Source organism: Anser anser, assembly GCF_964211835.1.
Source record: "Anser anser genome assembly, chromosome: 1".
Classification (NCBI taxonomy): domain Eukaryota; kingdom Metazoa; phylum Chordata; class Aves; order Anseriformes; family Anatidae; genus Anser; species Anser anser.
Window position 1 is genome coordinate 66899934 of NC_139720.1, and position 14184 is coordinate 66914117.

A 14184-nucleotide genomic window follows, 5' to 3' on the forward strand; every position below is an offset into this window, starting at 1 on the left:
CATCCGTCCCGGCGGTTTTAGCACCGTTGTAAATAAAGCTCGTTTCTTTCTCGTAGAGTTTTCCTGTCACGCTCGCTCTCCATCCCAGCGTGCCGAGTCACCCTGTGTACCGCTTTCAGCGGGATGGTTCAGTGGGGGACTTGTTAGCGTTAGGTCAGAGGCTGGACCCGGTGACCTCGGGGGTCCCTTCCAACCGCGGTGATTCTGTGACGCGGGGCATCCCGAGGCTGCGGCGCGGGAGGGCTCGGTATTTTCGGGATTCCTGCAAAATCAAGGGCAAACGGGTTCTGAGTCAGGCTTCAGTAATGTGCTCGTCCACCCATTGGATGGCTTCCTACTAGGAATTATGCAGGGAAATGAAACCGGACCCAGCCTCTGCCAAGTTTTCTAAATTCCAAAGATCTGCAGGGAGATTTCCTTCTTGCAAACTGCTGAACTTGGTCTTGGAAAGGAAGCACTGCTAGCCCCACGTAGGCAAAACTCCTATTTTCTCTTTTTTCTTAGTCAAAGTAGCTGTATATTTCTCCCCAGAAATCTGCATATTTTTTGGTTTCTGGCATCTGAGTAATTCGGATTATTTCATGTATTTTTATACAAAATATTAATAATAAAGTGATGTTATCTTTCATTTAAAAGAAACCACGTGGTTCCGTATCTGAGACATTCAGAAAAGCACCACATACTCAGCAGGTTTGGAAATCTTTGTTTACTCATTCCCTTGCTGCCTACAGGCATCTACAGCAAACACGCCAAGAGAAATGGTACTTTTTATGAGGTTTGGTTTGGACAGGTTTTTTTTTTTTTCTTCCTTTGAGTGCTGTGTAAGAGGAAGGAGGCAACTTCATCGTTTCCATCAAGTGATGTCTCTTAACGAGAAGCAGAAGGCCCCCTCCCTCTCTCTGGGAGGATGCAGTCAAGCACCCACATGCCAGCACTGCGGGTTTTGCCCGCTGCCACTTGTAGGACCCTTCTCTCTCTCGTGACAGCTCCGCTGCTGCTGCTGCTTAGGGTTTGAGGGAGGAAGACATGCTCAGGCCGTGCTCAAAGTTTTAAAGTGAATCTCCTCCAGTCCCGTTTTCTGGAAAGATGTGCAGGCAGGTCACATACTGGGAGGATTAGGTTTGCATTCTCCTATATGCAGAACTTATATATGCAGACCTGCACTCAAGTGCAGTTGCTAATGTAGGCAGCAGTTGCAGCATTTTTTTCATAAACTGTTCAATATGAGGCCAGAATGCCAGGTTTGTCACCTGCTGTTCTCTCTTACTGTTAGGCACAACTCCCCTCTAGCTATTTTTTTTTTTTGTGGCAAGTTGTATAATGTAGAGAAAAATACACAGAAGTGGGAAAAAAAAAAAAGATCTTTGCCTTTATCGAGGCAAAGTAGCTGTATTGCATGATCTTTCTCCTCTGCTTCCAAAACGAGGCGCTGCCACATCTCGACTTTGTGTGTTCCTAACAAACCCATCGAGATCTTCCTTCCCATGCTGCTCCTCGGAGAAAGCGGTGCTTTCATGCTCCTTCTATGGTCATTGCTTTTAGGTGCTAGGCCCGAGGATCTGGGGAGGGTCCCAGTTCTCTGCCCCACCACTGGCTCACCCCTCTCTGCACAGAGCATGAGGCAGCTTCGAGGGAAGGAAGGCCACGTGTGGAAGGGCCAGGGCTCCCGAGGGCTATGTTCATCAGCCATGGAAACTGAAAGCAACAGCTGCAACCGTGCAGGGCTCCCGAGACAAGATTGCTTTGTTAGAGAGCCTTTTTCTGGTGTTATTTCCTACCCACACATGGCTAATCTGTACAGGAAGTATGACCCCGCTCATCTCAGGGCTCTCCAGGGTCAGCGTAGCTCTTGGCCGGAGTAAACAAGGCAGGACGGTCTCCCCGTGGGCCTGGCTGTTCGTTCATAAAACAGCAGCACCTGTGGCTATCTGGTTGCAATCAGACAGCCTTCCTGGGTGCTTGATGGGCATATGCTGAGGGGAAGCCCCTGAGGTGTCAAGATGGCAGTGTAATTAGAGAGGCAGGATGTCGTGTTCCCTAAGCCACAAACGGAGCTGAGCTCCTGTGTCTGGGGGTCCAGTGGTCACTTCCCATACACCCACTTCTTGTTAGACACCAAGGGAGAGACCTGCGCAGAGTAGAAATAATCACAGCCGTCTGCCACCAGAGATCCCTCCCAGGTAACTCAGCTTTCTCTCATTATTTTTGAAAACAAGAGACCAAAAAAAGACAGGAACAACTGCAGGGTTTGAAATGTCCTCAGAGAAGTGCCCACCCACCTACCAAGGTGCACAAATGAAGGCGAGCACCATGTCACTGCTGCCACCCGCAGCACGGCCTGCCATCCCTAGCCTCCAGGCCATGCGCGCCATCGAGGAATCCCCCAGGCCCCTCACCCCCTTCCTGGTGCCCTAGAAGGTCTGCTTTTAAACAGCCGCGTTACAAACACCAGAGTTTATCCTTTGTTTTGAAGATGGGTGGGCGGGCAGGAAAGTAAGATTCATCAGTTTGGTTTTCCCCGGCCGGGATTTCCCACATCCTGCGTGTTCTCTGCCTGCTAAATAAAAGGCACAAGTCTTATGATTTGCCTCACATACTCGATCACAGCAGTGCCGTGGAGCAGCTGTAATTCCTCTGGGCTTTAAACTCCTGGCATTTACTGGATGCAACACCCAGCACTCGAGCTGAACATCTGTTCTTTTCAAACAGGAGATACCTGGGTGAAATGGCTTTTCTTGACACCCGCTGGTGAGGTTTCACCTCCGAATCCTTCCAGGCTGTTGAAGAGACCGCTCTGGAGCTGCATAGAGCTTAGCTGACCTTCCTGAGCTGCCACAGGGCGGGTGAAGCAAGGGCATGCAGTGGTGGAGGCCTAAAGCAAAGTGGGAAGTCAGCAGAGAGGCACTTGGTGTCACTCACTCCTCGTTATGCTGAACTCCACTATACCAGGGCTCACGCCAGTACTGTAAACTAAGGAAGTGAACTACAACTATAGAAAGTAAATCGTAGTTCCTGCAATTGAATTTTGATTACCTTCACCACTTTTTAGCTATTTGTTGAAATTTCTTTTCATAGAAGCAGCAACGTAAAATTGGAGAAAGGAGGACGATGTATTGGGGCTTTGTCAAGATCCAGCTGTATTCCAGGTAATTCAGCAGGGCTCAAACTGTTCAGACAATAGAAAAGCCTAAGTCAAGTCCTGTAACACCTGTTTTTTTATCTCATCTCAAGATCACCTTCCCTTAGGCTCCTGGCTTCCTCTTCTATCATCAACTGTGGGAATGAACACAAGGGAAACAAATGGTAACTCCAGCAACAAAAAGAAAAAATAATTAATGACTTTATTTTTTTTTTAGTTCAGTTGGCCATCTGAGGTGCTAAAATCTCAACACCAACGAAGCAAGTGTGCATAAAAACAAATGATGAAACACAACCAAACAGGAGAAAACAGGCTGGAACAGTGAGGTTTTTTTTTTTGTTGTTTGTTTGTTTGTTTGTTTTTTGTTGTTGTTGTTGTTGTTTTTTTACAGGTAGGGTATACGCTTTTCTGTTAACACTCCATAAATGCCAACCATAAAAGCCTTAACCAATCTGAATATCAGAGTTTACTTTCATTCAAAAGGGAAGATGCCAAAGCAGATCCCTTCACCTGGAATAGACTTTACACACACACACACACACACACACACATGCACGCACAGATACAGAGAGTATTTAAATTACTGCAATGCCATCACAACTTGGCATCCTCCCCTTCACATCTACTTTCAGTGACATCCTCGTCTGCCCACTACCCTGCCTACAGCAGTACTCTGGAGCAATTCAAAAGTGGAGGCTTTTGGACAACTTCTAATCTCAGGTTATTTTGCAATAGTCAAGAGCAAGCAATCTCTCTCTGTCAACTATATACAGGCTGGTTTTTAGTATGCTTTAAGAGTTCTCTTTATTGCAGACAGTGATGATTTAGATTCCCATACAGCCATATGGTGGCTTTTCAATTTGTACACAGGAGATTTTATAATGCAACACCTTTCTCATCCACTGGTGCTTGGTGTAAACATTTAATTGAAAACTCATTTTAAAAGAATGTTAACCAAACAAGGTGTAGCTGTGAACGTTTTAGGAACAGCTGCTAAGAAAATGGAACTGCTGGCTGCTCTAGATCATGCAGTCTAGAACACTTATAATACTTCATAATGTTCAGGATTAGGATGTATAAAAATATTAAAAACCACCAGAGTGCACACAAATGTGGTGACTAGGTCTATGCAAGCACTGTGTTGTTCTAACAGAGGCCTAGGCTTTGCACAAAACTCAGGTTCTTGACCGCAGGGGTAACCCAAGGACCCACTGGTGTCTGTACATACAAACAAATATTTACATAAAATGCAGAGACAGATAGAGAGTAAGACGGACTTTTAAAACTTGCAGTTTGCTCTAAAATATGTTCAGCAATGTGGTTTGTAACATGCCCTAGCGAGACCATGGGGTTTTGGTTAACTGAAAGTTGGAGCTGGAAGATACTTCTCATCTCCCCATGCATAGTTCTCTGAAGCTCAGGATCTTACAGCCATTTGTGAGTTCTAATGAAAAGATGATAAAAGGAACAGAACAGTTCAAAAAAAAAATAATTACTGTGAAAACAGCAGATTGGTTGTTTTGGCAGTCCTCACTCCCCCATCCCCATTTGCCTCCCGAGTGTTTCCAGGAGGTATCCCCTCCCTTTATCCCTTTCCTTCCCCTTAAGGGACTGAAGTGCTTGCCCCCTCCTCAGCGTGCCCATTTAAAACCAAACGCAGGTTAGGTTCCAAGCTCAGCTCTCCTCCTCCTGCATGGAGGAAGCGCCCAGCCCCTGGTATGGACCGGGACCCCGCCACATCGGGGCATGCAGGCTGATACCCCTTCGTGCCCCCTGCTCGAAGCTGTGGGCCTCTTCTCTTCCCTCGTACACAACACGGATGCACATCACTGCGTGCACATGGCTGAGTCATGTGCTGCTGCCCACGTGGATAGCACGAGGAGCTAGAACATCCGACTTGGATTCTGATACAAATAAGGAATCTTGTGGTCACAAGAGCCTTCTTCAGCTTTAAAAATATAAAATTTGAATTAAAAATATTCAGATAGTAAAAAACCCAGTATCTGATATGCAAGTTATATTCTTAAAGTGCAACTGAACAGCAAATACAAGTTGTGCCTTTTACAACCATTTGATATAAAAAGGCCTTTTAAGATTCCCTTTCGTGTATTTTCAGTTAATTTGTGTGTGCAATGTTAGGTTTTCATTTTTATTCTCAGTGCTGGAGGACTTTAGCATAACCTAAAGAGTTCAGTTTTAGAAAAGGTGGTCTTCCCTTGCAGGAGAGCATTACACCCTCAAGTGATATCACTCTTAGGCACTGCAAAAATCTAGTCAGTGTCCTCCAGCATGAAAAGGGAAAAGCAGTAATCTGGTATTTCTTCTTTAGGATTTCTTTCTGCTCTACAGCTCACATTCAGTGATCTTTTGTTAAAAGTTAGATGTGGTCCTTATACATAATGCACTATAAAATGGACTGAGGCCAATTCTCTGTGCAAGACAGTTTATTGTAAACTATCTCATTTCCCTCTTTCTTCCCTCTCCAGTTTCCACTGGCCCCTCAAAAGCAGACTGTAAACTCCCATTACTAATGTGGCTTCCACTGCTGACCTCTGCACTGACAAAGGGGGACAACTGTTTGCTGGCCATCCCGCTGGCAGGCCAGCACTCCTGAAAAGTTTTGTCCCGTGATGCCGGTAGAGCAGGCACCACATTCTAGCACGCCTAGTTAACCTCAGCAGTGCAGCTGCCTATCTGCTTTGTTTCACGAGCATTTGGGTTTAATTTGTAAGGCCTTAGCAGAAAACAGTAGAGGGGGCAAAGGGGAAACTCCTGAGGTGATAAAATAGTTTCCACAGCTAACGGCCAGCCCTGCTCAGAGACCCTGGAGGCAGTCCGACCCATTCTTGCTCGGCCTGAGATATGCTTGTGAGTCAGAGGTGAATTCAGGTTGTAGACGCTGGCTTACAGAAGACATCTCTGAAGAAAGTAGAGAGTCAACAGCAAGAAACCTTGATAACTTCTATCCCGAGACAAAAGATTACAGGATGTTCAGCCCTGCTGGGGTATCTTGCACCAACAGCGTATATTCAAGCTGAAAGAGCCAGCATGCTGTGTGAATACGCTTGGGAATGGGACACTTCCGCAAAGACACTGGTGAGCAGGCTTAGTACTTTTTTTTTTTAAAAGAAAAGAGAATAGTCAACAACTTAAGGGAAAATAAACCAAAAAAAACCAAAAACCTCAAAACACAAAGAACAACCTCTTAACACATCACGTTAAGGATGGGACACAGAGCCAACACACAGTGCTATTTCAGCTCTGTGCAACAAGTTCAGGATGTAGTGTGTTCTGAGAAGCTGTAAAACAGTGGATGGTACTGAACTGCTCAGTGCATGTCCTGCTCGTTACTTAATGTACGGTTACAATGAGTACCCTCATGGCTTAAAAGCAGCAGCTTCACTAGCTGAGCCAAAAGGAGCTTCTTCCAACAGCTGCAGCAGGAAATGTGCTATTTTTGTTTTCATGGAAGTCCCTCTAGCTGTATATCAAGAGTGTGAGGGTCCCATCTTTCAGTGAAAAAGAGATCTATGGGATATTTCTACCTCACATTTTTGGCTTTCTCATTATAAAAATTTAAATAAATTATAGGTTTATTAGTCCAACAGAGGGATTCTGGGATGCAGAAGAAAAGTATGCTAGGAGCACAAAATAGATTCTTACAACTCCATGAGCGCACAGGATTTTGTCATAAAGGAAATCTGCTAGGGCTGGATACATCCATGGGGTCCACAAAGGCTGCCCTTGCTGTGAAGCCGGGAACAATCCACAGTAGTGTCTTCCTCTAACAGAGTTAAAACACTCCCTCCACACTCAAATATGTGTAACATTAAAATTATTAATAAGAACACTAATAAATAGCCACAGGTAACAACGTCCAGTAATTTAGAAGTGGAAGTTGTAGGATGCAGCAGGCACACACAACCATCACTCGTCCATTTTTTTTCCTAAAAGATACAAAAATGAATCTTCTTTCAAGTATTAAAAAAATAAGTTAATTGACATAAAAGGGTCAAAGTGACTGAGGGCCCAGGCAGGACTTAAGCTTCGTTTCCAATGTGCAAAAACAAAATACAGAGGAAAAAATAAAAACACTGAAAAGTCTTAATGGTGGTTTCAGTCACTTAAGGGCTTCTCCCTTTTAGGGGCCTAACAGCCAGGGAATGCTGCTTGGTAACACCCCTGCCCCAGCACACAGTTACCACTGTCCCACAGTCCGTATTTTCCAGTGTCAAAACAGTCGCAACAAAAACAGAACAAAGAAGCCCAACAGCCTCTGAGCCGTGGCCACGAAGACTAAGGCCAGCAGTAGCTGTCTCTCCAGTGTGTAGCAAAGCAGAAGGGCATCTTCCCTCCCTCTTCTTCTCCCCATTCTTCCCCAACAATAAAGATTTAGGAGACTATGATAGGGAGCGAGTCCTCTGATGCCCAAATCTCTTTAAAAACCGGGAGGCAGAGAGTTCCATCACAAATGCTCGTAGCGTCTTCTCTGTCTCGTATTTCCTCATATCCATGCATCGTGGCCAACTGCAGGTTTCTTTGGTGGGGAGGAAGACTAAAGCAAAGAAGGTACTGTCCTGGGCTTCTGGAGCTCTTCTGGATAGTTGACTCCACCACACAGGCTGCTACAGGCTGCTGTGGTTTTCCAGAGAGGGTTGCCACCTCCCTTTTATTAGAATTGGTGTAGTAAAAATGGGAAAGGAATGGACTGCCATAAATCCAGATTAGTTAAGGGTACTTCTTCCCTTAACCTCCTTCCCCACACATGGATTATTCCTCTCCCTCCTACCACACACAAAAAAAATGAGGCCCATCGTATAGGACCCTCGAGGAGACTCCACAAACTCAACTCATTATCTTCAACTTGGCTTGCAGACATGTAAAACTTAAGCTTCTGGAACCAACACACTTATCAAAAGGCTTCTGAGTGCTTCAAACCGAATCACTGCATGCTGGCAGACCCTTTGGAGATTTCCCCTTCAGCATCTTCCTATCCATGTAATTCTGGCGAACTCAGGGTAGGCCAACCGGACAACGCAGACCAGCAGAGGTAAATGTGTCAAGCTCAGGACCAGTTCAAGCTAAAACCTTTGGAGAGCATGACTGCCTCCAGGTCCTTGTCTTCCTCTTTTTCTCGAAGCCGTTGTTCCTCGAGGAGAGCCACGAGAGAATCTCTCTGCTCCACTACTTCTAGCATCTCGTTCAGGATCCTCTTCTCCTCTGAGAGCTCCTCATCTGTCTTTAGATGATCTACAGAGATATCAAAAACTGTCAGCACACACAAGACTAGCAATATACACATAGAAACTATGAAATGTTCTTTACTGCTCTCACCTTCCACTGCCATCCTCTCCCGGAGTTCCTGCTGTAATCGACTCTGCCTGTCTTCTAGTTCTAGCTCCCGAGCACTGGAAGGGAAACGCACCAGGAGTCCAAGTTATTAAGTCCAAGTATTAAAATACTCTGTACAATTGCTCCAAATCTGTTCTCAATTTCTGCCCCCCTCTAGATATCTGTCATGCATTTTATCAATCTGTTCTGGAACAACTTTAAAGATACCTAACATATATAACTGTATATTTTAAAGATGCAAATGTACTTTCAGTATCTCAGGTTATTTGCCTTCAGCTAGGAAGTGCAATACACAATGCTGAGCAATATTATGTTGATTAAATTTAAAACAGTGTGAAGGAACAAACAAAGCTGCAATCACCATAAAATCATACTTTACCTCTATGTATCTCCTCCCATTTCCCACTCTAAAGACAAAAGTTATTTATCAACTAAGGACAAGCCGGGACATCGCTTTTTCAGATTCAAATGCAGACAGCACCTTGGGGCTTTTCTGACACAGGCACCAAAAAAGACACTGAGTTTCCACACTACCCAGGTCAGCTGACATCCTCAGAATCTAATTTCAATGAATTTGCACCATGGAGACTAAAAAAACTCCCTGTTTTGTTAACAGGGAAAATACTTTTCATCTGAGCCGAAATGAGAAGCACCAGAGTCCCTCTACAGGCAGAGAAGAGGCCCACACGGCAAAGGAGATGGAATTAAACAGTTTTGGCTACACTCAGAAGTGGACTATACCAAAACCAGGAAGAATCATGGATTATTTCTGTGTAACTCAAGACACTTGTGTGAACAACTTATGTTTTATCCCAGAACATCTCGGGAAAGGCTCAGAGCTGAACAAACAACCGTACTTCTGCACGTACGTAAATAGTTGGAACTTACATTCCTTACTATTCCTTCTTCTAGCACTCTTCTGAAACATAGTCTGATTCATATCTCAGCCAAGAATCAACCTGAGAGACTGATGACCTTCCGGCATTACAGGGAAGACAGCAGTGACAGATCTGCTACTACTATTTCTAAAATAATCCCTCTTTTGAAGCTTTGCACGTTTACTCACAATATCATCAGTTCGGACTCGTAGCGAACCAAGGCATTCTTTTCCTGCACCAGCTTGAACCACTCCTGCATCAACTTGGGATCATCCTTCTTTCCCATGCCTGCAAAAAAAAGAAACTCGTTAAATTTCCAGGTAACACTGTGTAATCCTTAGAAGTCCAAATGGCAAAAACAGCAATGGGGCAAAATGTGCAAAGAAAGCCGAGCAAGATGCTGCCAGAGCACTCCCAAGCCGGGTCCAATCAGTTTGCCTAGAGCAGACGGAAGAGTGCAAGTCACCTCCAAAAGGATTCTCTCGTCTTTGGAGCCTGATTTTGTTTGCTTTCTGATTTTCTTGTGATTGCTTGTTTCTTCCTCATGCTTACTGCAGAAAGCCCAGACTTCTGTTAAATATTTCACTTTTCCTTTCATTAGAAGAAAAGTCTTAAAGTTCCTCATGCCAGTTCCTTAAGTGTATTTTCATCAGAAATAGATTCAATTGCCACTCCATGTGTTTTACTCTTATTTGCTTCAATTGCATGTCCTCAATCTTTATTTCACTGGCAAAAAGAAACATCTCATCTTTCCTTTTTTCCATAGCTAAATAAATCTTTTTTGACTTCCCCTACCAGCCACATACATCTAGCCACCTTGAAGATTCCCTCTGCACAGTGAACACAGAAACTACTTCTACCGTATTGCACATCAGCACTGGAAAGAAAAAGAGAACCACCAGACACCTTTGCTAATGTAGAAGCAAAAGCAAAAAAATCTTGGGCTAACACAGAACTCTCAGTTGCTATTTCATTTATTTCCAAACCAACTCCTAGGCTTACTCAGTAGGCCACTGATCAATCTCGTATCTGTCAGGAGTTATGTAGAATAAATTGCAGAGTGCTGATCCTAAAGCCTCCTGTTGAGATTTATCAAACCCAAGAGCTTACCAGGGAAGCTCCTCCTAGCAGTCTCCTGTTTTGGGCCACTGAATCCACACTGAACTATCTGCAGATGAGTGCCATGACTTTTATTAAACACCGACAAGGACACTAGCTATCCACCTACCTGCACAGAAATGGAGGTGGGAGCAGGGCCTCAAATCAAGCTCTACAGCATTTTCTGGTTGCTGCATCCTACCAGCTTGCATGTAACCTAGGCACCCTAATGTAACTAACATCCCTGTCTAAGCTTGTTATTTTGGAGTTATGCTATCAAGAGCAAAAACCTCTTAAATAGCCATTCTGATGCCAAAATAATCATGCAGCAAGCTTAATACACTAACTCTCGGAAACACTACCCAAGTATAACATCAATGGCTAGGTTAATTCACATCTGTGACCTGCCTTCACCCTTATGATCTCATCAGAGAAGTGCTGCACTGGAGCTAAACAAAGGTGGGCCTACAATTCCTGTACACTGCAGCTTAGTCTGAGAATGCCTGCCCTCCAAAAATTGTAAGAGCAGACCCTTGGGAAATCCTAGACCCAGTTGTACCACCCTAAGAGCCTCCGGCTCTCTGGGCTTTATACCAGTGTGTTGCTCAGTTCCAAGCATTCCTTTCTGAGCATCTCTGCACAGTATGCCCGTATGGCGACAGGAGAGGGAGACCGTACATGCAGATGTCCAGTGCCGTGGCGCCATGAGAGCACTGGGAAGTCTCCCCATCCCTTCCAATGCCAGGATGTATAGAAAACAAATGCCTCTAAGAAAAAGCCAAAAAAACACAAGACTACTGACCTATGAAATATATAAATATTTTTAAACAGCCAATGAGCAGAGGAATAATGGAAGGACTGGAGAGGGAGCACTGACAACTGATGTGAGGGAGCACCATGGAAAGCAGAGTAAGTGGTTAGCAAAATTACACCATGAACACACATAAACAGCCCCCTTCCCCCATGCCTTGGCAATGGAAACTCTATGGCAAACTCCATTTGGGACAGTTAAAGAATGCATTCAGCAAGATAGATGAGGGAAAACTGGTCTAGCTTAAGGTCTGTTGGCTTTTAAAGTTCAAGGATGTTTTGCAAACCAGTCCTTATAAAGACACGGTATTCCTTTAATCCATGTATACTAATTAAAAGGTCACTTAAGGAAGAAGATTTTCTTCCTTTACCCCACTCCTTCCAAGCATCTTTCAGGAGGAATGGAGAAATTGAAGCCACCAAACGAAACCAGAAACTTGAGTGTGACGTTACTGCTCCCACAGCTGCTGGCCAACATCCCTCCCAGTCTCTACACCCTCCCTAGCACAGCTGGGACTAGCCAAAGGGATACTGTACCTTTAGTAACTTGCCATAGGCCCATAAAAGCTGGTTACCAGGTTGCTACCGAGAAGGATGGTTTGGGGTAACAGCAAGAAAAGGGTGGGGACAGGGCTGGGACCTTGTGGTCACTCGCTGACTACTTCTGCTACAAAACCCCAGTTGTGGTCAAGGAGAACGGGGAGCGTGTGAGGTTACGTTACCTTCATGGGCACAGCAAGGGCAGAAGGAGAGAGGTCTACGACGTGGTGTCCCGGCATTGGGCTCAACTTCAATAGGACCAAACGAGGAAGAGGAAGAGGCAGGAGAGGAAGAGGAAGTTGGAAGTGGAACGGAAGAGAAGGAAAGGGGTGAAATAAAAGACAAGCAAAGGACAAAAAGCGTAAGAGTGAGAAAGAAAGGAAACACAAGAAGAAAAGAAAAGAAATGAAAAAATACAAGAAATGGAGAAGCAGAAACAAGGGATACAGTCTACAGATGAATAATGTCCCTAGTAAGCACAGATAACAGATAAGAGGTAGGCTGAGGTACTGGTGAACTCTTCCTGAGCTGTACAATTACCAGGCAGGAGGTTATTGTTGACTTCTTCCTAACTTACATTTTCAATCACACCGTCTTTAACCAAAAACTTTGTGAACAAGATGTCAGGACGAGCAGAGATGAACATTTAACTCCTGCTGATAAATGGCAAATTTCAAGCAGGGTTACAAAAAGTCTCGCCTGCATGCGTAAGACACCAGCTGTAAACAGCCACTCTACCTTAAATCTTTATCAGGACCATGATCTTATCACCAGGGCAGCATCCACTGATGGTAAAAGTGTCCTTTTTAATGGAAAATAATTCCTTCAGACGGGGAATGTCACAGGGAGAATCTGATTAACGTGCAACCCGTCTGCTAGGATCTGCTGTGTCAAGCATGGTGAGTACACATGTACTCAGTTGGACTGCAGTGCTTAGAAGGGGAATCAGCTTTTACATGGGTAAAAAAAAAAATTAACATCAGTGTCTGTGGGAGGAGCAATCAACTAAAGACTTTGTGTGGTTAAAACAGTAAATTTAAAGCTGTCCCTTGACATTCTCATTTCAAAACTTACAAATTCTGTTAGTATCAGTGACTTACTGAATCTTTTTCATCATCTCTGTCACCCAGCGAAGAATAAACATTTATCATCTCTACAGTGGTTCAGCTGTTTTAACACTGAGAATTTGCTTTTCAGATGTACTTCATGTTGCAGAGAGAAACGGTAAAAAATAACCAATATCACTAACAGTTACAGGAGAACATATGCAACAAGAAGGTGAAGAGCCTCAAACATACAAGCTATCAGAATGTAACACTGCTCTCAATGCACAACTGCATTTGAATAGAGTTTGCATTCAAGAGAAGGGATTTCTGTGTTGGGAAAAGCATAAACTCCACAACAATAATATGGCAAGAATAACTCATAATTTGGAGAAGTCAGCAAAGCTTGATATGTATATATGGTTTGGAGACATCTTTACAAAACTCCAGACTAGTGGCAAACTGGGAAAGCTTTAGAAGGGACCATCACAGAACTAGACCAGCACACGGAGGACACATTGGAGTGAGAGGGAGAGCACGTCGGCTTCAAAGCCTGTGACTGAGCAGCATGGCTTTCTCAGGCAGGCAGAAGCCTCTGTACTGGGGGCAGGAAGGGGCAACATTAGGAGGGGTTACACAGTTGGCCATGTGACAATTACAAATAAAGCATCATACCAACATTAGTTGACAGTACCAGAGCCTTAATTCTAGTTGTTCAGAATTTTCCAACTTCTTCATGAAAAACTGCTAGGGCTGTTTTTTCTATGATTGCCATTTCACGGATTTAGGTTACAAAAGCAAAACCAAGCCCCAGACCCACCAAACCACACAGGCTACCCACCACGAAGAATAAGCTTCCATACAAAGCAGAGCATTTAGTGCATGATACCCATTACATTTTTTATTTCACATCCTATCATATTCAACATCAATATTTTACCATATAAGCTTTTATACTCTTAATTAATAGTCTACCTGTTCCTTTTTGGGGAGATTAGGAGATGGATGTTTAACGGTATGGAAGAATCCACTTCAGTTTTTCAGGGTTTGAGATTTCATTCACAATTTGGGGTGAGTGGGGGATGTTGCTGACTCAAACGCAGTTACATTTCTAAACTTCGAAGTACAGACTTATAGACTTGGTGAAGAATTCTCAATTTGCCATATGTGATCTGAAAGTAAATACCTGGTATAGGAAAACACCACTCATCTCTTTGTGACATGGCCACAAACTACCAACAAGCAAAATGCTTGTCATCAACAAGCAAAATGCCACATCCTAGGAAAAGATAACACCTTTGGTCTCTGGTAAAAAGCCACAAGA

At 44.1% G+C, this 14184-nt stretch overlaps 1 protein-coding gene and 1 long non-coding RNA gene across 7 annotated transcripts in view; one reads left to right on the plus strand and one right to left on the minus strand.

Annotated features, from left to right (window-relative positions):
• Positions 1-2: 2 nt before the first annotated feature.
• On the plus strand, positions 3-3672 carry LOC310892508. Its single transcript, XR_014578186.1, has 2 exons — positions 3-2625; positions 2710-3672. It is a non-coding gene; the product is annotated as an uncharacterized lncRNA (long non-coding RNA).
• Positions 3323-14184, minus strand: part of MICAL3 (microtubule associated monooxygenase, calponin and LIM domain containing 3) — a 157796-nt gene continuing 146934 nt past the window's right edge. For 5 of the 6 annotated variants that reach the window (XM_083820296.1, XM_083820297.1, XM_083820298.1 and 2 more), the window contains 3 exons: positions 9558-9657; positions 8474-8547; positions 3323-8389 (listed from right to left, as the gene is read on the minus strand). In XM_083820296.1, coding sequence (XP_083676422.1) covers positions 8205-8389; positions 8474-8547; positions 9558-9657 — 359 coding nt within the window. In that variant the 3' untranslated portion in view covers positions 3323-8204. Of the gene's footprint in view, positions 8390-8473; positions 8548-9557; positions 9658-11999; positions 12066-14184 lie in introns of all 6 variants that reach the window. The other variant, XM_083820299.1, reaches the window with a different exon arrangement.